Raw genomic sequence first — 22,903 nt, 5'->3', positions numbered from 1 at the left:
CCATCCTCCACTCCCCTTCCCCCTTCCCTTCTCCCCCTTCCCTCCCTTCCCCCTCCCCCTCCCCCTCCCCTCTCTCCCCTTCCCCCTCCCCTTCCCCTCTCCCCTTCCCCTCCCCTTCCCCTCTCCTCCACCTTCCCTCCCCCTCTTCCCCCTTCCCCTCCCCCTTCCCCCTCTCCCCCCTCTCCCCCTCTCCCCTTCCCTCCCTCCCTCCTTCACCCTCTCCCCCTCTCCCCTCTCCCCCTTCCCCCCTCATCCCCCTTCCCCTCTCCCCCTTCCCCTTCCCCTCCTCCCCCTCTCCCCTCTCCCCTTCCCCCTCTCCCCTCCCCCCTTCCCCCTTCCCCTCCTTCCCCCTTTCCCCCTTCCCCTCTCCCCACTCCCCTTCCCCTCTCCCCCTTCCCCTCTCCCCTCCCCCTTCCCCCTCTCCCCTTCCTCCTCCCTCCCCCTTCCCTCTCCTCCCCCTTCCCCTCTCTCCCTCTTCCCCTCTCCCCTCTCCTCCCCTTCCTCCCTTCCCCTCTCCCCCTTCCCTCTCCCCTTCCTCTCCCCCTTCCCCTCTCCCCCTTCCCTCCCCTCCCTTCCCCTCTCCCCCTTCCCCTCTCCCCCTTCACCTCTCCCCTTCCCTCTCCCCCTTCCCCTCTCCCCTCCCCACTTCCTCCCTAGAGAGATAGATTTAAACTTTAAAATGTGAATAACTTAAAAAATATAACACCGATTTGAATGAGACTTCTTCCATTAGCACCAAAGGGACATCGGTGAGTAAGGTGGGCCTAAAATTGTCGCGCTATCGTGTAGCGTCATGGCTGTAGTTCAGGAACCAAACACATGAGAGTTTTAGTATATAGATGACACAATCTGGCTCCATCAAAAAGAACAGGCCACAAGAAAACGGGTGGGGCTTCTGAATGACCTAATCAGACACGAGTGCTTGCAACCACTGCCATAGAACATGCAGATCTTAAATTGGACCTGTTTGGTCACGTGGATCATTGCAAACTGCCTGTAATCTGGATTACAATATCCTCTGCCTTCTGAGCTGAAGTGATAACATTGAGAAAGTATTTACAACTGTGCAGTGTTTTGGGTTGTACTTACGGCACGAGAGGTAGTAACTAAATCCAGATTCTTTCCATTACTTGCAAACATTTAATGTTTTGGATATTTGTGAATAAAACAAAATGGTTTTACTGCACAAATCTAGCAAGAAACTCACTGACATATTTTTACCAGCATAGGTTCCAACATACTGATTGCTACATACTGAGAACAGCTCACAACAATCTACTGTATCAATAGTGATGCTCTTTTATACACTGAGCATTGGTTTGTGTTTCATGTGACATTGAATAATGCTTAAAGATAGACACAAAATATTGGAGTAACTCAGCGAGGAAACATTTTCAGAGTGAAGATTGTGCCACCTGCACTCCTTCTGAAGTCCAGGTCTAAACGGACTTGTTGATTTGAGTGCATGCGTTTGATGGCAGACCATCAAACTCCCTGCCGCGAGGCAAGTTGGTATTGGCATTATGATGTTGGAGATTGGGGCTTGCAGAAGCTTTGTTGAGAGGATCGAATTTATGAGGTGACTTGGAACAAATTGTAAGTAATTATCATATTTTACTCCTTTGGAGAAAAAAATATTTTTAGCTGTGACTAGCAAGAATGCAAAGAGCAGCAGTAAATCAGAAAATTTGTGCTCTAGGATTTTAACTACAGAATTTTTTGCATATTCATAAAGAATTATTGTGAAGAGCAATAATATGGAATTGTGTGGTTATATCATAGAGCTAAGCATTGCTCCAACAAACATTAAGTGACTGATTCCAAAAGTCGAATGAACTCGAATTGATTCCTTGGAGCTTTGAGGAGTTAACACTAAATATAAATTTCATTTTGAGCAGAGTTAAAGGACAGGAAGATAATTGGCCTCATTCAGTTGGTCGGTTATGGTGGCAATGATGAGATTAATTGAGAGAAGACACATTGCGGAGCATAGGGCAATATGGAAAGGGACGGGGAGGATTGGGGAAAGAGATGGAGGGAGGAGAGGAGGGAACACAGTTCTCAAATGGGTCATAACATTCACAGGACAATGTCAAGGAGGTAGTACTGTGTGGTGGAGAGTGCTTTCCATGTGAAAGACTCCCTGCAAAACGGAAGTTAAGGAATTAAGGAGTTAAGGAATTATTTTCGGCCTGGATCTTGATCTTGAGCTGGAATTTTCATAGTGAACTGTCTGTCAGTTCTTGAAGTGAATAGGTCACCCTATTCTAACTTGCACAAGAAAGTCAGGAGATTCAGGCATATAGACAATAGGTGCAGGAGTAGGCCCTTCGAGACAGCACCACTTGGTCTCACCTACATATCTCGTCTACAGACTTGCGGCCAGACTTGGCCTTGAGTCCAGTGGTACAAAGTACACAGTACAAATTCCCTGGTTTGAGGAGCTGGAGGTACTCTATGTCAATCCCTTAGCGTTATGCCTGGGATATGTAGCTTTATGGATGAGATATTACTGACCCCTAATAGGGAAAGAGATCATTGTAACTGACTGATTTGTCTTTATTTTATTTCACTTAATCTTCTAGTTTTTAATTAAACCCTAGGATTTAAAGATGTTTCATAAAAAATGCAAGATCATTTATTCATTTTATTTCTACGCTATTTTTAACTTTCATGGTGAAAACCAAGAATCGCTAAATATTGCTTGAAAACATGTGGTATGGCAGTTGTGGTTGTACACACTAATTTCACTGTCTTACCCTGAAAATAAATTGAGACACTTTATGAAAGGGGCTTGCTATGACCCTGCACCATGCACATGTCGTGTCTATGTTTTTGCGTTATGGGTGCACCATAGGCCATAGAAACCATAAGCCCTTCCATTTACTTTGCACATGTCTCTACCAGCGAGTTGCATTTGATCTTGGTAGTTTAGTTTTGTTCAGAGATACATAGCGGAAACAGGCTCTTCTGCCCCACTGAGACCGTGCCGACCGGTGAACCCCGCACACTCTCAGCATCCTACACACACACTAGGGATAATTTACAATTTTACCAAGCCAATTAGTCTACAAACCTGTACGTCTTTGGAGTGTGGGAGGAAACTAGAGAACCCGGGGAAAACCCACGCAGGTCAAGCTCTATACAGACAGCATCCGTAGTCGAGATGGAACCCGGGTCTCTGGCGTTGTAAGGCAGCAGCTCGACCATTGTGCCACTTTGCCGTCTGCCAATTAACATAATTTATTGTTGCAGAATGGCACCAGTTTTCAAGTGTCCAATGAAAGGCGCTTTGCAAAGGAGATCCTCCCCATGTACTTCAAGCACAATAACATGGCAAGCTTCGTCAGACAACTCAACATGTGTAAGTCCACTGTAGCGTGTTGGTTTGGCAACGGGCTGTAATGAGGGCAAATGATTTTGAACGGAAACTGGAATGCAACTTCCCAAATCCTGGAAGTTTCTGTAATCCCATTGATTTTTGAAGGGAAGATTATGATGAGATTTGCTGGAGATTGATTCCCATGGCTTTCTTACAAGTGGTCAATGGTGCTGTTTGCTAACGCTGCACTTACGGGAAGGCCAATGGACATGTCTGGTCGTTCAGATAGCTGCAATGGATCAATGTGGTGAAGGAGCCCATGTTGGGCAGTCACATTCACACGATCAGATGGTTGCATTTAAACAGGGGAATACCTTGCATATCTAGGGCTGCATTCAGCCTTTGCACTTCATACCGAGGAACAGAAAAAAATAATGGCCTGACAGTGGCCCTGGATTGCAATAGTGTTATCAGTTGTTAAGAGTGAGCATGAGAGAAAGCTAGAAAATAACCAAACTGAATTCAGGAGGGTATGAAGGTGAGAGCAGAAGGATAGGAATTAGAGAAAGAGAGGAGAATGATTAAGGCGCTGAGGCCCTGGTAGTTTAGGGAGATTATTTGGAGTTGCAGTGAAAGGATCGGAGCTGAAAGAGGAATAGCCGTGGTGTGGCATCTCATCCACGCACACAAGCTGCAATGCAGACAGAAAGAATGTGGCTGAAACACTGGAGCTGTGCAGAGGCGTTGGACTATGTGAGAGCAGGTGTCAGAGGTTCTGGGGAGACAGCAGGAGAATGGGGTTAGGAGGGAGAGATAGATGAGGAGGCTTGATGGGCCAAATGACCTAATTCTACTCCTAATGACCTTCTGAGCGGCTGAGAATAAAGTGAGATCTGGGAACATTGGGAATAGATAAAGAGCAAGAGATGAACAGTAAGGCCAAGGTAGTTTATCTGAATGTTCTAATCAAGCTTGATTTGTAGAACATAGAACAGTACAGCAAAGGAACAGGCCCCTTGACTCATAAAATGTGTAGGAAGGAACTGCAGATAATGGTTTAAATCAAAGATAGACGCAAAATGCTGGAGTAACTCAGCGTGACAGGCAGCATCTCTGGAGAGAAGGAATGGGTGACGTTTCGGGTCAAGACACTTGAAGGGTCTCGACCCGAAACGTCACCCATTCCTTCTCTCCAGAGATGCTGCCTGTCCCGCTGAGTTACTCCAGCATTTTGTGTCTACTCACAATGTTTGTGCCAAATATGATACCATGTTAAACTGATCTCACTGTCCTTTCTCCCGGAGCTAGGTGATGTGGGAAGAGTCATGGGGTATTTAAAAACAAAAATGTTATCATCAGCATTTTAAAAAAAATCTCTTTAATTCTTGTACAACAGATGGCTTCCACAAAGTGGTTCACATTGGTGTGGTCCTGCCCCGAGATTTGGATGATGCAATTGAGTTTCAACATCCACATTTCAGACAAGGAGAGCCTCAGTTACTGGACAACATTAAAAGGAAGGTGAGTGTTACTCACAGGTGGGTTGTGATTGGTTTAAATGTTTCCTACATAAATCATTTGACAGTCAAATCACATTAGGGGTGTGTTATTGCTTTCTGATCTCAACATTGATTTTCACCATTTGAGATCATCTACCGGGCAAGCCTTTTTTAGTTTCGTTTAGAGATACAGCATGAACACAGGCCTTTTGGCCCACTGACTCTGTGCCAACCAGCGATCTCCACATACTAGAGACAATTATAATTTTACTGAAGCCAATTAACCTACAAACCTGTACGTCTTTGGAGTGTGGGAGGAAACAGGTGCACCCGGAGAAAACAATTCCGTACAGCCATGATTGAATGGCGGAGTAGACTCGATGGGCCGAATGGCCTAATTCTACTCCTATAATTTGTGAACGTGTTTTGGAGAATGAAGAGTCAGAGCATCATAGAGCTGTACACCATAGGACTGGGCTCTTCCCATTTGCCTGTATTTGGCTCATAGCCATCTAAAACCTTCCTAGCCATAGATGTTAAAGTTTGTTTCTTAAAACAGACAACAACATAAACAGTTAAAGGTAAACCAAGTGAAGCTTTAATTATCGTCAGACGGGAGTGGGCGGATCAGTGCTAAGGGTGTACGACCATACACCCTCAGCACTCCCCTTGCTTCCACTCAAAGATACAGCATTTTCGCAGCATTTTTATACAGAATTTGCAGCAAGAATGTTTAACACAACATTTCCTTCAAATTAATAACAGATTGTTTCCTGCCCAATATTCTTATTACTCTACGGTCATAAAATGTTTCACACAAAGTCATTAGTCAAAGGTAAGGATCCTTATTATACCGCAGAAGGTCATGTTTGCACAATTCCACAATCAGTCAGCAATTAACTACATCCCAATCTCAGCGGAAACATTATTCTCATCATTCCAAGACAAAAGGAGGGGATGTACTATCAGCCTGGTGTACAAGAAGAATTATACCCTGCCAGGTGCAATATTGCAAACATCAGCTATTCAGAGTTCAGGCTTTTTATTCATCTTATCATTTTATTATGGTCAAGCATCTCATCATGCAAAGTTAATAGCCATTAACTCTTTAATATATCTGTCCAAATGTTCTTTAAAAAATCATAATTGTTTCTGCTTCCACGGTTTCCGGTCCACTCCTGGTACGGGCTACCCTCCGAGTGAACAGGTTGTTCCGAAGGACCATTGCCTGTGGCACCTCACTGGTCACAGGCTTCCGCGTTGTTTGGGCTTTTACCTGGGCACACAACTAAAACTGTAGAAGCTGTTTCCTAACGTGGAACTTTTTTCATTTACGTTTAAGGTTTCTGTGAGCCGAGTTGATGACCGTAAACTGAAACAGCAGGAGGTGTTGAAAATCTTGTCAGAGGTTCGACAGATGAAGGAGAAACATGACTTGGCTGACGGCATGATTCTGGCAATTAAAAGGTTTACATTTTTTAAAATTTTGATCATGTCAGCTATAAAGGGTGTGTCAATTTTTAAGAAACTAAATTGTCTGAAAATAGGATTTCCCCACTCAAGCAGAACAGCCCTTTCTGTTTTCTCTTTGCAATAGGAATACAAGAATTATGAACGGTATGATGAATATTATGGGTATTTCAGTAACAGTGGTTGAGGTACTTCATTCCCATATCCCAAAGACAGCACCCGAGGTCAGGATTGAACCGGGTCGCTGGATCTGGCAGCTGCATCACTCTGCTGCCGTTTAGGCTCTTCACTAAACTATATGGGACTCCCAGCATTACAGAGGGCAGCTTCTGTCCTGGCCGGCCCGAGGCATTGCTAACTGCTCGAGTTGCAGGTTTGACAACACTTCCTGGAAATCCCTGAGATTGTCCTAAAATGGAGCAATCATGACCTTGTCAGGCAAAGGCGTGGACACTAGGGGGCAGCAAGAGAGGGGAGATAGGACTTTCTCCTATGCCTTTCCAAACCACTCAGACCCCTGGGGTCCATCCAAGGCAAGACCTGCACCTGGTGACATTCTTCACTTCAGCCTGAGAAAACGAGCAAAAGAAGGTTGTAATTGGAGTCCTAGAGTCATACAGCACGGAAACAGGCCCTTCGATAGACAATAGAATAGACAATAGGTGCAGGAGTAGGCCATTCGGTCCTTTGAGCCAGCACTGCCATTCAATGTGATCATGGCTGATCATTCACAATCAGTACCCCGTTCCTGCCTTCTCCCCATACCCCCTGACTCCGCTATCTTTAAGAGCTCTATCTAGCTCTCTCTTGAAAGCATCGATAGAATTGGCCTCCACTGCCTTCTGAGGCAGAGAATTCCACAGATTTACAACTCTCTGACTGAAAAAGTTTTTCCTCATCTCCGTTCTAAATGGCCTACCCTTTATTCTTAAAATGTGGCCCCTGGTCTTGGACTCCCCCAACATTGGGAGCAGGTTTCCTGCCTCTAACGTGTCCAATCCCTTAATAATCATATGTTTCAATAAGATCCCCTCTCATCCTTCTAAATTCCAGCATATACAAGCCCTTTCGCCCAACTCGTCCATGCTGACAAAGATGCCCCATCTAAGCTCAATCCATTTGCCTGCGCTTGGCCCATATTCATCCAAACATTTCCTATCCATGTACCTGTCAAAGTATCTTTTAAATCTCTTTATTATAATGCCTGCTTTAACGACCTCCTCTGGCAGCTCATTCCATCTACCCACTACCCTCTGAGTGAAAAAGATTGATTCTGTGGTTCCTATTAAATCATTTCCCTCTCACCTTAAATCTATGGTTCTTGATTCTCTGACTCTGGGTAAAAGACTCTGTGCATTCACCATTTCTATTCCTCTCATGATTAATACACCACTATTAGATCATCCCTCAGCTTCCTCCAATATAAGGAATAAAGTCCTAGCTTGCCCAACCTCTCCCTACAGCTCAGGCCCTCGAGCCCAAGCAACATCTTTGCGATTGCAGGTGATACAAATGTAAAGCAACAGTTAAGCAGAAAACTGAATGGTCGTTGACTCCTGTTGAATGGGTGTTTTTGCTGAAATAATTAGCACGCTAGGTATTGCCAAGGGTTTGATATTTTGGATTTCAGGGTGGCAAGACCACAAAGAAATGTGCAGCTTAGAATATATTACACTTTAGTCTATGCATGTGGCTTTAAATATTCTTGGTAAGCTCATGTGGATAGTCAAATGAAGCTTGCAATACAGACTTGTATGTTTCCACAGGGAAAATGAGGCATTGTGGAAGGAGCTATCAACCCTGAAACAGAAGCAATTACAACAGCACAAAGTTATTCGCAAGGTGTGTCATTGAACATATTAACACGGCGAAGTTTGTTCCTTTACATTCCAATATTCAGTTGTACTTTTATATTAAGGCAAACCTTTACAGGTGGTCAAATCAATCTGCAAATATGCATGATTTACAAAATATTCAGTGCTTTAATATTTGATCACGCAGAGCTGATTGAGGGTCGGCAAAGTTCCTGGCAGCTGTGAAATCATATCCCAGAACATCAGTGTCTTCAGTGGTGGAGCAGGGGTGAAAGAGAAGTCGAGTTTATACCTACTTAATGATTGTTGCAAAGCACATGAAATACATGGTAGACACAAGGCTGGAGTAACTCAAAGACAGACACAAAATGCTGGAGTAAGTCAGCAGGGCAGGCAGCATCTCTGGAGAGAAGGAATGGGTGATGTTTCAGATCGAGACCCTTCTTCAGACTGGAGTCAGGGGAAAGGGAAATGATAAATGTAGAAAGTGATGTAGAAAGATGTAGAACAAATGAATGAAAGATGTGCAAAAAAGTTACGATGATAAAGGAAACAGGCCATTGGTAGCTGTTTGCTAGGTGATAACGAGAAGCTGATGTGACTTGGGTGGGGGAGGGATGGAGAGAGAGGGAATGCAGGGGTTACTTGAAGTTAGAGAAATCAAAAGTCTTGCCACTGGGCTGTAAGCTGCTCAAGCAAAATATGAGATGCTGTTCCTCCAATTTGCGTTTAGCCTCACTCTGACAATGGAGGAGACCTAGGACAGAAAGGTCAGTGTGGGAATGGGAAGGGGAATTAAAGTGTTTGGCAACCGGGAGATCAGGTTGATTCACGCGAGCTTAGCGAAGGTGTTGCGCGAAACGATCGCCCAGTCTGGAATATTTGGCAAAAGTCCAGGTGGAAATTAGGAAAATTTCTGTGATCCACTGTGGTCTGAACTACTTGAAAAGGTGGCAGCAAAATCATTCATAGGGGAGTGAGAATTTGCTGAGCTCTGGGTAACATGCAAGAGATTGAGACTTAAAGGGAACCCGTTAAACATCTGGCACAGACATCTTGTGCTATGTGTCTTTGTAACTTGTAATATATTCACATCCTCTGCAGATCATCCACTTCATTGCTGGTATGGTGCAGTCAAACAGCATGGCTGGAATCAAGAGAAAAATGTGAGTGTTAATGTGTTGGATTCCTGCTTCCTGAAGTTGAAGTTTAGTTAGAGATATTGCGTGGAAACAGGCCCTTCGGCCCACCGAGTCCACACCGACCAGCGATCCCTGCACATTAACACTATCCTACACACACTAGGGACAATTTACACTTATACAAAGTATACAAACCCAAGCCAATTAATCTCCAAACTTGTACATCTTTGTAGTGTGGTAGAAAACCAAAGATCTCGGAGAAAACCCACGGGGAGAACGTACAAATTCCATACAGGCAGCACCCATAGTTGGGATCGAACCCAGATCTCTGGCGCTGCAAGCGCTGTAAGACAGCAACTCTACCACTGTGCCACCATGCTGCCCATGCAAAGTTGTGAATTTTAAATATCGTAGGCATGAGGGGAGAAGAGGACTCAATTAACTTGCGTGTTCAATGGTCTGTTGTTTGTCCCCATCTTGACCGATTGTTGTCTGAAAACAGATAGTTGTTCCTTTAAAGCTGCCTCAACCATAATGCTGTGCGCCTATGGAACTGGAGGGTCGAAGGTACCTTTTAACCTCGGATCATAAGACATAGGAGCAGGATTAGGCATTCAGCCCATCGAGTCTACTCCGCCATTTTATCATGGCTAATCTAATTTCCCCTCCCAACCTCATTCTCCACCCTCTGGCTAAAGAAAGTCCTCCCCATCTCCATTCTCCTTTTTTCCTCCCGGTGCCTACCCAGCTAGTGCGTCATCACAGCCAATTTTGAAATACAATTCTTCAATGCTACCATTGAATTTTGCCTGGTCCCTTATCCTTTACTGCACCCAGTGTTCTGGGCCATGTCATGATATCATGTGCAATGAATTGAATTGGCTGAAGTGGCTTCTGTGATGGGTGAGATCAGGAGAGATCTGAGATGGAGATGGATAACTGAGATGGAGATCTGAGAATGATAATTAATTCAGCAATTGTAACCAATTTATATTTCAATACTGTTAAAATAAGTTGGTGGAGCAATGGGAGAACTACATTATTGCTCTGCTCTGGATTTCACCTGTGCAGTATCAACTTTGCAGTAGTGCAAAATAATTTTTATTGTTACACTGCAATTTTATATACCAGAAATAAGATATTATCAGGGCTTGCTAATCTTATATATATGTGTATATAACTAAAACTCTCATCTTGTATGTATGTATGTATGTATGTGTATATATATGCATGCATGTTCCCGAAATACAGCCAAAACAGTACACAATAGCGCAACAATTTTAGGCCCACCTGACTCACCATTCGCCTACGGTGTGCAGTATTGAGTTTCGTTACATTTTAAAAGTAATTAACTTTATAAACTTTAATAAATGCGCTCCCACCCTGTGCAGCAGTGCCGGGAGGACCGGCGACCATCCTGGCGTGCCCCGCGCCCGACCTTCCTCCCATGGTGCAGCGTGGTGGCAGAGGGTCAAAGAAGATGGCCGCTGGCAGGACAAACATGCGGCAGCGCCTTGCGGCCACTCTCCTGCTGCTAGCTGCTGCGATGGTGCCCGGGGCCCTCCCCTTTCCTCTCCCCCCTCGCCCGGCCCCGGCCCCGGGGGAAGACTCCCCGGCCAGCAACGGGTCGATCGTCGTCAGTTGGGGGAGGGTTGCCAGGCCCGTGGGAGAGATTTGTACCTCGGGTCGTCTGGTGACTATTAAATATTGTGGTGTTTTTGTAATTCAATTTATACAAAATATTATCTTCTATCTTTAGTAATTTGTCGCACATTCCTTTAGGCCTCTGATGATTGGCACTTCTGGATTGCCTCATTCCTATGCCAAGTACAGTCGGCCCATCACGATGGATTCTAGTCAGGATGGCACCGCTGTGCATGTCATTCCGGTAGGTTAAAAGTCACTTTGTTTGTTGAGAAATAGAGATGAAAAAGTTGGGCCTAGGAAGAGTGAAGTTGAGTAAATCAGTAACGTGATGATTTCCCCCTTCTCGATTTCCACCATTTTCTTTTGGTAGGAAAGGTTTTGAGGGATATAGGCCAAATGTGGACAGGTTTTCTCCGGGTGTTCTGGTTTATACGCACACTCCAAAGACGTACAGGTTTGCAGTTGGCTTTGTCAAAAATGGTAAATTGTCCCTATTGTGTCGGATAGTGCTAATATGCAGGGTGATTGCTGGTTGGCACAGACTCAGTAGGATGAATGGCCTGTTGCCGAGCTGTATCTCTAAAGTAAAGTTAAATGCTGTACCATTTAGTTGGCAGGTACTACATAATCCTTTTCAGCTTGTTTCATAGGCTGTTCTCTGCACGAGGTTGAGTGGATTACGGGTGTTTTTTTGTCCATTGCCAAAACCCTTCATGCAAAAGATTTTCTCCTAGTTTGAACTTTTTCCTCCCCACAACATACCTGCCTCATTTCCCCAAAACCAGGGAGGAGGAATGATGAGTACCGTAGAAGTTGAGGGGAGAAGGGGGAGGAGAATTGGGAGGAAGGTGGAAAATCCTATGGTGAAATGGGGGTGAATATTTGAGTGACATTGTCAACTAGCGAAGTGAGTTAGAAATCAAATGTGTCACTGAAGGATTTTGCTTCATATTTCCTAAAGGATGGGTGATTTCTCATCAGGGAATTAGACGTTGGTAATTACGGTAGAAACAAGAAAAAGCAGATGCTGGTTTACAAAAAAGGGCACAAAGTGCTGTATTAACTCAGCGGGACAGGCAGCGTCTCTAAAAAACATGGATGGATAACGTTTCGGGTCTCGACCCTGATCCCACCTCAAAGCATCACCTATTCATATTCACCAGAGATGCTGCCTGACCCACTCTGTTACTCCAGAGCATAGTGTCTTTTTGGTAATTCCTATGTTTTTTTTTGTCATTGAGCAAGCTTGAATCTTACTGCTGTGGATTTATGACTTAGGATAAGCAAGATGAGCTCATGGCAGGACCTGTACGGAATAAAGAGTTAATGCACTTTCCTTGATTAATATGTTTAGAAATGTGAAACCTGTGAGAAAAGCAGTGTTTATCCTGGGGGCGTTATCATCTCTGAAATCACTCATTTAATTGGGAGTCCCGAACAGTGTTCTGAAGAACAACACAGGTAGGAATCTGTGTCAGAAACCCACTGTTTAAAAGCTCAGCTGTTAGATTTTTTTTTATTATTGAAGAGCAGCCTCACCCTAATGGCAGTCTTTTAGGACAGACTCTTCAGATAAACAGATCTTCAAAAACTGTTCCTGGGCCATGTGCTCAATATCGTAATATAAAAATTAGTGACTTGATCGAGAAAAGAACCTCTCCTCTTCTCTCTGGCAGGATGTCTGCAGCACTCTCCCTCAATGCACATCTTCCCCACCCAACAATGGGCCACTGTGGACCCTGCCCTTCCTGAGGTCCCTGTTTTGTTCTTGTCTTCTCTATCTTTCAGTCTGAAGAAGGGTTCCGACCCTATTCCTTCTCTCCAGAGATGCTGCCTGACCCGCTGAGTTATTCCAGCATTTTCTGTCTATTGTCGGTATAAAAAAGCATCTGCAGTTCCTTCTTGCACGTAGAGACTTGACCTTTTGTTTTCTCTGAGCTCATTTTATCCAATTCCTATAAAACTGGCATCCACCATCTGGTTGATATCCCTTATCTCCCCACCATCTTCTGTGACTCCAGCGGTTAAGGCTTCCCTGATACTATAAGCCTACAGTAAAGAAGTTACATCAATTCCCACAATGTCTCACTTACTTTGATAATGCTTCATGTCACAGGTTGGAGTGCTGTACAAGCAGCAAACTTCCATACGTTTGTTATCCAGCTTAAAATAAATGTCTTCTCCCATCCCTTTCACCTGTAAAACTCTGGCTGCTGGGATGATTTTGCCTCCTTGGCTAAATTTAGCTTTGACATCAATCCAAACAATTGTTGTAAAATGGTGAGAAGCTTTGAAAACTGACACTTCTTTCGGTAGCGTTGTATATATGCCCTCTACTCAGAACGGTACACATCATTTTTTAGCTTTTTCACAAATTTATTAAAACCTCTCAGATTTGATACATATCCAAACAATTATTGTAAAATGGTGAGGTTTGAAAACTGACATTTCTTTCGGTAATGTTGTATCTGTACCCTCTAATTACTTAGAACTGTGCAAATAATGTTCACTTTTTCACAAATTTATCAACACCCCTAAGATTGGAACAGTTGCTCTGGGAGGTCTAACTTCTGTTCTAAGGAGAGGAGTTGCCTCATTACTTCATAACTAATGCCTATTATTTCTGATGGCGTAAAGACGTTAACACCTTATAGCATTGATTGTTGGAGATGTTGTATCTGCATGCTTTATTTCTATCTGTCTATTTTACTGTCTACAGTTTTGAGATTGGAAAGCCAAGAACTGCTGGAGCGCTGTTCAGCACAGACACGGACAATCTGGTTGCCTCGTCCAGCACAGTGGCTTCACAATTCACATCACACGACCTGTACGACACATTTCTGGGTGAAAACTGTCAAATGACCACAGAAGAGAATTCTGACCGGTGAGATTCTGCTCAGAAAGATAGAAACTTGGAAAATAGGTGCAGGACTAGGCCATTCGGCCCTTTGATCCAGCACCGTCATTCAATATGATCATGGCTGATCATCCAGAATCAGTACCCCATTCCCGATTTTTTTCCCCATATCCCTTGATTCCATTAGCTCTAAGAGCTACGTCTAATTCTCTCTTGAATACATCCAGTGAATTGGGCTCCACTGCCTTCTGTGGCAGAGAATTCCACAGATTCGCAACTCTCTGGATGAAAAAGTGTTTCCTCATCTCAGTCCTAAACTGCCTACCACTTGATCAAAAAAATGATGCTTGAAAAGTAAACTTAAGAATTAACGATTATTTATTCTCTCCCTTCACCCCTCTGAGATTGTGCATTGCTGAATGAGGAGTCTTAGCTCATGGGTCAATTTGAACCGTCTAATTTTATTTAACTGACTGAAGAGCACACACTTCATGGTACAAAATGCCTCCTGCTGGGAAATGGGATGGTTCAACGGCTCTTTATTATATTAATGTACCGAAGCACAGTCAAATGTTTTTGTTTTGCATACAATTCAGTAAATTATCACTAGACATAGCATAATCCCAGATTAAGTACAAAGTGTGTAGAAATAGCCCACTGAGACCATACACAAGAGATGCCAGGTTTAGGCACCATTAGTGGAATGTTTCGTGGATGGTAATGAATAAATATTGTTCAATCGGATGTTCCGTGACCTTCATGATAGCCACATGAAGTGGCTGGGTGTGCGGCACGGTGTCGCAGCGGTAGAGTTGCTGCCTTACAGCGAATTCAGCGCCGGAGACTCAGGTTCAATCCTGACTACGGCCGCCGTCTGTACGGAGTTTGTACGTTCTCCCCGTGACCTGCGTGGGTTTTCTCCGAGATCTTCGGTTTCCTTCTAACACTCCAAAGACGTGCAGGTATGTAAGTTAATTGACTGGGTAAATGTAAAAATTGTCCCTAGTGTGTGTAGGATAGTGTTAATGTGCGGGGATCGCAGGGCGGCGCAGACTCGGTGGGCCGAAGGGCCTGTTTCCGTGCTGTATCTCTAAATCTAAAAAAATCTAAAATCACAGATAAAATTATCCGATGAATAACAATTGTTAACAGCAGTGGTTCGTGCTGCACAAGATTCTGGTGCATGGACATGGGTTTTTTTCAGATGCAGAGAAAGAGGTGGAGAGGGGGAAGAAATATACACAGCGCCTTCAGGAGTTGGTTTCATTGAAATCATCACCATAAGTCAGAGGGAAGAGCACCTGTGATTTGGTGTAACTTATAGCTGAGGATTTTTTATTCCCAGTTTGATGCTGGGTCATGTTTATCTTGCATCAAGCCCAAGCACACTGATGCAGGAAACTGCCCATCTAGTTTTCACTTTGCATTTGGGCAATGTACAAAGTGCTCAGTGTTCTGTTCAATGGTACAATCCTTCTTCTAACTCATCTCTCCCCATGCCCCCAACAAATGTAGTGGAACGTTTGGGAAATAAAATGCAGGAAGCAAAATGAAGAGGATGCATGCATTGCAGTTTAGTTTAGAGATACAGAGTGGAAACAGGCCCTTCGGCCCACCTAGTCCACGCCGATCAATTATCCTATCCTACACACTAGGGACAATTTACAGAAGCCAATTAGCCTACAAATCTGCACGTCTTTGGAATGTAGGAGAAAACGGGAGCGCCCAGAGAAAACCCACATGGACACATGGAGAATGTGCAAACTCTGTACAGGCAGCGCCAGTAGTCAGGGTTGAACCCGATCTCTGACTATTTGAGGCAGCAGCTTTACTGCTGCACCACCGTGCTACCCATTGCAGCTTAACTGACAATGTGATACCAAGTCATCACCCATTTTGAGGCATTATTGAGACTGGGAATATGCAAGACTTTTAAAAATACTGCTCCTTATCAAAGTGAGTTGCTGATCTATTTTTGACATTGGGAAAAGTCTGATTATGGGCTGGAACTGGTCGCTTTGAATTAATCATCTAATTCTATGTTCCTTTTCTCTCCAGGGGTGAAATAATTGACCATTTGGATATGATTGACAACAGTTTGGCTCAGATGCATTCCCCCCTCAGTGATAATCGATTAAACATTAATTTGGATTTACTCAAAGATGTGAGTTGAAATACTATTTATCTTTTCTAAGAGCAATAAAATATGTAGATCTGTGTCTTTCCTGAGAGCCATTGAGTTATACTGACATTTCGCACAGAAGTGGGCCCTTTGGCCCATCTAATCCACACCAACCACCAAGCACCCATTTACATTGATGCTACGCTAAAGCCATTGTATTTTTCCGACACAGCCATCAACTCTTTCCACATTCTCCAGCTACCACTACACACACCAACCCACCAACATGCACGTTTCCGGTGCATGGGTGGAGATCAGAACACCCACTTGGAAAGTCCACGTGGTCACAGGGAGAACACTACACGGACAGCACCAGACCATATGGGCGCACATGTAGTTTCTCCATGCCAACAAAAAGCTGGCCTGAGTTTGTTGGCCACTTCTGATTGTCATCCTTTGACAATGAAGAAACTGATGCAGCTGGTAGAGTCACTGCCTCACAGCCGGGTTCAATCCTGACCTCGGATACTGTCTGTGCGGATTTGTATGTTCTCCCTGTGACCATGTGGGTTTTTCCTGGGTGCTCTGGTTTCCTCCCGCATCCCAAAGATGTGCAGGATTTTGGGTTAATTGACCTCTGTAAATGGCCCCAAGTGGATGCGAAAGTGGGATAACATCGAATTACCCCTTGGTGGGCTGAAGGGTCTGCTTCCATGATTATATCTGAACTAAAAAATCTAAAACTAAACTAGGACCCCTGCTGGAAAGTGGATGAGGTCCAAATCAGATCTGGATGGGATGATGCCCTTTGAACAATTCACTGCTTGCACTCACCTGCCTTGTTACTAATGATGACAATCACCACCAGTGGTATGAACGTTGATTTCACTAACTTCAAGTAACCCCTGCAACTCCTCTCTCCCACCACCCCCACTTCCCCAATCTAGTTGTCCTACTAGTTCCACTGTTCACATCCCAGTATCCCTTTGGCATCTCTTCCCCAGCCAACAATGGGCCTTTATGACACTACCCTTCCTTGGTCATCTATTGCATGCCCTGATTTGTTCTGACCTTTTCCTACCTCCACTTACCCCGCCCCCCCCCCCTCTACTTTCAGTTTGAAGAATAATTCTGACCCGAAACTTCACCTATCCTTTTTCTTGAGAGATGCTGCCTGACCCATTGAGTTACACCAGCACTTTGTATCTATCTTCAGTATAAGCCAGCATTTCCTTCCCACACACGATAATTACCGTTGTTATGCCGTGCTTACATGTGTTTGTGGTCCTGCACTGCTCCTAAGGTCGGCACTTTCAAACAAGGGAAAAGAAAGGGAAAATTGGCAAAGAAAAAGTTCCTTGATGATAATGAGTATAAGGGGTAAGAGAGTTGTAAAAACAAACCTGAAGGCTTTGTGTCTCAATGCAAGGAGTATACGTAATAAGGTGGATGAATTAAATGTGGAGATAGTTATTAATGATTATGATATAGTTGGGATTACGGAGACATGGCTCCAGGGTGACCAAGGCTGGGAGCTCAACATCCAGGGATATTCTATATTCAGGCGGGATAGACAGAAAGGAAAAGGAGGTGGGGTAGCGTTACTGGTTAGAGAGGAGATTAAAGCAGTGGAAAGGAAGGACATTAGCTTGGAGGAAGTGGAATCGATATGGGTAGAGCTACGAAACACTAAGGGGCAGAAAACGCTAGTGGGAGTTGTGTACAGGCCACCTAACAGCAGTAGGGAGGTTGGGGATGGCATCAAGCAGGAAATTAGAAATGCATGCACTAAAGGTGCAGCAGTTATAATGGGTGACTTCAATCTACATATAGATTGGGTGAACCAAACTGGCAGGGGTGCTGAGGAAGAGGATTTCTTGGAATGTTTGAGAGATGGTTTTCAAAACCAACATGTCGAGGAACCAACGAGAGAACAGGCCATTCTAGACTGGGTATTGAGTAATGAGGAAGGGTTAGTTAGCAGTCTTGTTGTGCGAGGCCCCTTGGGCAAGAGTGATCATAATATGGTAGAGTTCTTCATTAGGATGGAGAGTGACAAAGTCGATACAGAAACAAGTGTTCTGAACTTAAAGAAAGGTAACTTTGAGGGTATGAGGTGTGAATTGTCCAAGATAGACTGGCGATTGATGCTGAAAGGGTTGACGGTGGACATGCAATGGAAGGCATTTAAAGGTCGCATGGATGAACTACAACAAGTGTTCATCCCACTTTGGCAAAAGAACAAACCAGGAAAGATAGTGCATCCGTGGCTAACAAGGGAAATCAAAGATAGTATTAAAACAAAAGATGAAGCATACAGATTAGCCAGAAAAAGTAGCATGCCAGAGGACTGGGAGAAATTCAGAGTCCAGCAGAGGAGGACAAAGGGCTTAATTAGGAAAGGGAAAATAGATTATGAGGGAAAACTGGCAAGGAACATAAAAACAGACTGCAAAAGCTTTTATAGATATGCCAAGAGAAAAAGATTAGTTAAGGCAAATGTAGGTCCCTTGCAGTCGGAAACAGGTGAATTGATCATAGGGAACAAGGAGATGGCAGACCAATTGAACAAATACTTTGGTTCTGTCTTCACTAAGGAAGACATAAACCGTCTGCCGGAAATAGCGGGGGACCGGGGGTCTAATGAGATGGAGGAACTGAGGGAAATCCAGGTTAGTCGGGAAGTGGTGTTAGGTAAATTAAATGGATTAAAGGCAGATAAATCCCCAGGGCCAGATAGGCTGCATCCCAGAGTGCTTAAGGAAGTAGCCTCAGAAATAGTGGATGCATTAGTGATAATTTTTCAAAACTCTTTAGATTCTGGAGTAGTTCCTGAGGACTGGAGGGTAGCTAATGTAACCCCACTTTTTAAAAAGGGAGGGAGAGAGAAAACAGAGAATTATAGACCAGTCAGCCTAACATTGGTAGTGGGGAAAATGCTAGAGTCAGTTATTAAAGATGTGATAGCATCACATTTGGAAAGTGGTGAAATCATCGGACAAAGTCAGCATGGATTTACCAAAGGCAAATCATGTCTGACGAATCTTATAGAATTTTTCGAGGATGTAACTAGTAGAGTGGATAAGGGAGAACCAGTCGATGTGTTATATCTGGACTTTCAGAAGGCCTTCGACAAGGTCCCACATAGGAGATTGGTGTACAAACTTAAAGCACACGGTATTGAGGGTTCAGTGTTGAGGTGGATAGAAAATTGGTTGGCGGACAGGAAGCAAAGAGTAGGAATAAACGGGTCCTTTTCGGAATGGCAGGCAGTGACTAGTGGGGTACCGCAAGGCTCAGTGCTGGGACCCCAGTTATTTACAGTGTATATTAATGATTTGGACGAGGGAATTGAATGCAACATCTCTAAGTTTGCGGATGACACGAAGCTGGGTGGCAATGTTAGCTGCGAGGAGGATGCTAGGAGGCTGCAGAGTGACTTGGATAGATTAGGCGAGTGGGCAAATGCATGGCAGATGCAATATAATGTGGATAAATGTGAGGTTATCCACTTTGGCGGCAAGAACAGGAAAGCAGAGTATTACCTGAATGGTGATCGATTGGGAGAAGGGGAGATGCAACGTGACCTGGGTGTCATGGTGCACCAGTCATTGAAAGCAAGCATGCAGGTGCAGCAGGCAGTGAAGAAAGCGAATGGTATGCTGGCATTCATAGCAAGAGGATTTGAGTTTAGGAGCAGGGAGGTTCTGCTGCAGTTGTACAGGGCCTTGGTGAGACCGCACCTGGAGTATTGTGTGCAGTTTTGGTCTCCTAACCTGAGGAAAGACGTTCTTGCCTTAGAGGGAGTACAGAGAAGGTTCACCAGATTGATCCCTAGGGTGGCGGGACTTACATATGAGGAAAGACTGGATAGACTGGGCTTGTACTCGCTGGAATTTAGAAGACTGAGGGGGGATCTTATAGAAACATATAAAATTCTTAAGGGGTTGGAGAGGCTAGATGCGGGAAGATTGTTCCCGATGTTGGGGGAGTCCAGAACCAGGGGTCACAGTTTAAGGATAAGGGGGAAGTCTTTTAGGACCGAGATGAGAAAACATTTCTTCACACAGAGAGTGGTGAGTCTGTGGAATTCTCTGCCACAGAAGGTAGTTGAGGCCAGTTCATTGGCTATATTTAAGAGGGAGTTAGATGTGGCCCTTTTTGCTAAAGGGATCAGGGGGTATGGAGAGAAGGCAGGTACAGGCTACTGAGCTGGATGATCAGCCATGATCATATTGAATGGTGGTGCAGGCTCGAAGGGCCGAATGGCCTACTCCTGCACCTATTTTCTATGTTTCTATGTCTATGTTTCTATGCTAAAATTTCAGATCTAATTCTCTTTCAATAGTTGTGTTTTTGGAAAGGTAGGCCAATGGGGAGAAATAATGCATGCATTTGCAAGGTGAAGAACAAGCACTGACACAGATATGAACCATGAAAGTGAATGCAAACAGTGGCATCAAAATATCAATCAGTCGTTCTTGATAATTTGGCAGTTCTCTGCTTATTCATCAAGTCAAAGGAATTTGTTTTTTTCAGGCCAGTGGGAGACTTGCATATTGAGTGTTCTTAAGAATGGGCTGTTTCTTCTTAACTTCCAAGTCTTACCATCAAGGCCGCATTAAAATATGAAGACTTCAGCAAATTTGCGAATTTGTTGCACAATGCCATTTTTATGTCAGAGAATTTGCAGAGCGTGGGATGAAGTTAATTAGTTGTCTTTGCTTTTGATCCATGAATTGAGTTAAAAATCAGTTTCCACATGTCAGTATAGAGTCATACAGCGTGGAAACAGACCCTTCGGCCTAACTTGCCCACACCGACCAACATGTCCCATCTACACTAGTCCCACTTTCCTGCGTTTGGCTGATATCCCTCTAAACCTATCCTATCCACATACTTGTCTAGAGTCATAGACTCATAGAGACATACTGTGTCTCCAAGATAGTGTGTCTTGGGGAAAATAAGTGGCAATTTATGTTCATCTTTAATAACATCTTAAATAACCTGATCTTGAGTAGTCAAGGAGAACCATTGAGTTCTAGAAAGCCCAAAGCACGCACAAGACCCACAAACTGTGTGAAGCACTTTGGTTATAAGATCTTTTACATTTAAGGATTTCACGAGAGGCATTAAGCCACTTTAGTAAGAGTGCAGTGTGTCTTCGGTTAAGCAGTTACACTTCTGATTACTTCTTTATCCCCAGCTCTACAACCCATCAGTTGGAGGATTAGTAACAACATTTCCTGAAGTAGAACTGGACTACAGCAAGGTACCCAACTCACGGAAAATTATATCATTATAAGCAGTTGGTCTATTTTCAGCTGGTTGCAGAAAGTCAAGAGAGAGCAGATTGGTGCCCTTTACCTAAGATTGCAAAACGTGAGAAGGATAAAGAAAAAAGTGCCAGGTCTTTTCTTGTATAGATAAAATGTTTCTGATTTTGCTTGCATGTCTTGTGAATTTTTAACTTGAACAGATTTCCTTTTAATGGAATCTCATCTCATACCAGTTTGGAAAACCATTTTGGGGGTGAAACTGGACTTTGTGGTACCTGTTTTATGGGTATATCTCTGCCTAATGAATGACCAATCTGACATTTGCAATGAGAGATATAATTCTAGTAGGAAGAGCACCTGACGACAGGTATCACACAGATGGTGCGGACCATGAGGCTAGACAGTTTGTAAGCCAGTTCAAGCCAGCATTGTGATTTTCGAGCTCCATGCTCGAGTTGGCAGTTTCTCTTAACCTCGTACAGCTAAGTAAGCTTAAATGACTAGAACAGTACCCACACCTAGGCCTGTGAAAAGGAATTCAACAATTTTCATGTTAGTCAAGGATTTCTTTCTTTTCATGCTGAAATTTAAAGTTTCCCATATTTAGTTTAGTTTATAATTGCCACGTGTACCGAGCTACAGTGAAAATCTTCTTGTTTGTGTGCTATTCAGTTACGGAAAAGACTATACATGATTACAATCAAGCAGTGCACAGGTAAAGGATAAAGGGTACAACATTTAGTGCAAGATAAAGTCTGATTAAAGGTAGTCCAGTGCGGTAGATGGGAGGTCTGGACCACACTCGAGCTGATCAGAGGACCATTTAGTTGCCTGATAATAGCTGGGAAGAAACTATCCTTGAATCTGGAGGTGTGCATTTTCACACCTCTGCACCTCTTGCCTGATGGGAGAGGGGAGAAGAGGGAGTGAGACTCTTCCTTGATTGTGTTGGTGACCTTGCCGAGGCAGCGTGAGGTGTCAATGGAAGGGAGGTTGGTTTGTGTGATGGTCTGGGCTGCATCCACAATTCTCTGCCATTTCTTGTGTCTTGAATGGAGCTGTTCCCAGACCATGCATCCACCAACTGAGTGAAATGTTCAATTTCTGTCCAACAAAGGATTTACGGCTGCTTAAAATCATGTCATTTGAAAATAGTTAATCCCAGATTGAAGAGGTAGAGAGATGTCTTTAGGCTTCGAAATTATAGTTAGGAGTAGGTTTATCTTCTGAAAAAGCATGTTGATTGGAGTGCTGCAGTCGATGTTAGCAATTTTAGGTTAGAAGATAGTAAATTTGCCTTAATTTCTTTTTTTTTAAGTCTGGTCAAAAATGTCGATCACAAGAACCATAATTGTCAGTGGTTTAAGGAACCAGAAAACATTTTCTGTTGTAATCAAAATTGTGGAATTAATAATGTTCATACCTTGTCACATTGATATATAAAAATTAAGAGTTGCAGCTAAGTATTATTGAACCTGTTCTTGCAGAGGCCAAATGGACAAAAAGATAATGATGCACAAGAGGAACAAGATTATACAGAATTGCAGGTCAAACAAGGTAAACTGCACTTGCTGATTTTGGATATATTATATCAGATTATTAAATTAATAATGGAAGATTATAGATAAGTATCTGTTTGTTGGCTTTGCACAATTTTAAGCAATGCCACCTTGGTCTGACGCGAGCCTCTTGTGTCGACCATGAGGACGTGGGGGAACCACCGTGAGGTGGGAAGGGGGATGAGCAATGGA

The 22,903-nt window shown here is 43.7% G+C and overlaps 1 protein-coding gene across 1 annotated transcript in view; it reads left to right on the top strand.

The window, feature by feature from the left end:
* The window catches only part of LOC144600288 (uncharacterized), a 38,508-nt gene that overhangs the window by 9,184 nt on the left and 6,421 nt on the right, over positions 1-22,903 (top strand). Inside the window, exons 5-15 of the mRNA XM_078411853.1 lie at positions 3,256-3,364; positions 4,719-4,843; positions 6,164-6,288; positions 8,058-8,133; positions 9,210-9,271; positions 11,030-11,135; positions 12,249-12,355; positions 13,614-13,778; positions 15,810-15,915; positions 21,080-21,145; positions 22,640-22,709. Coding sequence (XP_078267979.1) covers positions 3,256-3,364; positions 4,719-4,843; positions 6,164-6,288; positions 8,058-8,133; positions 9,210-9,271; positions 11,030-11,135; positions 12,249-12,355; positions 13,614-13,778; positions 15,810-15,915; positions 21,080-21,145; positions 22,640-22,709 — 1,117 coding nt within the window. The remainder of the gene's footprint in view (positions 1-3,255; positions 3,365-4,718; positions 4,844-6,163; positions 6,289-8,057; positions 8,134-9,209; positions 9,272-11,029; positions 11,136-12,248; positions 12,356-13,613; positions 13,779-15,809; positions 15,916-21,079; positions 21,146-22,639; positions 22,710-22,903) is intronic.

Source organism: Rhinoraja longicauda, chromosome 15 (assembly GCF_053455715.1).
Source record: "Rhinoraja longicauda isolate Sanriku21f chromosome 15, sRhiLon1.1, whole genome shotgun sequence".
In the NCBI taxonomy this organism is placed as follows: Eukaryota; Metazoa; Chordata; class Chondrichthyes; order Rajiformes; family Arhynchobatidae; genus Rhinoraja; species Rhinoraja longicauda.
The sequence above is the reverse complement of the archived record's forward strand: the minus strand, read 5'-3'. Positions and strand labels throughout refer to the sequence as shown.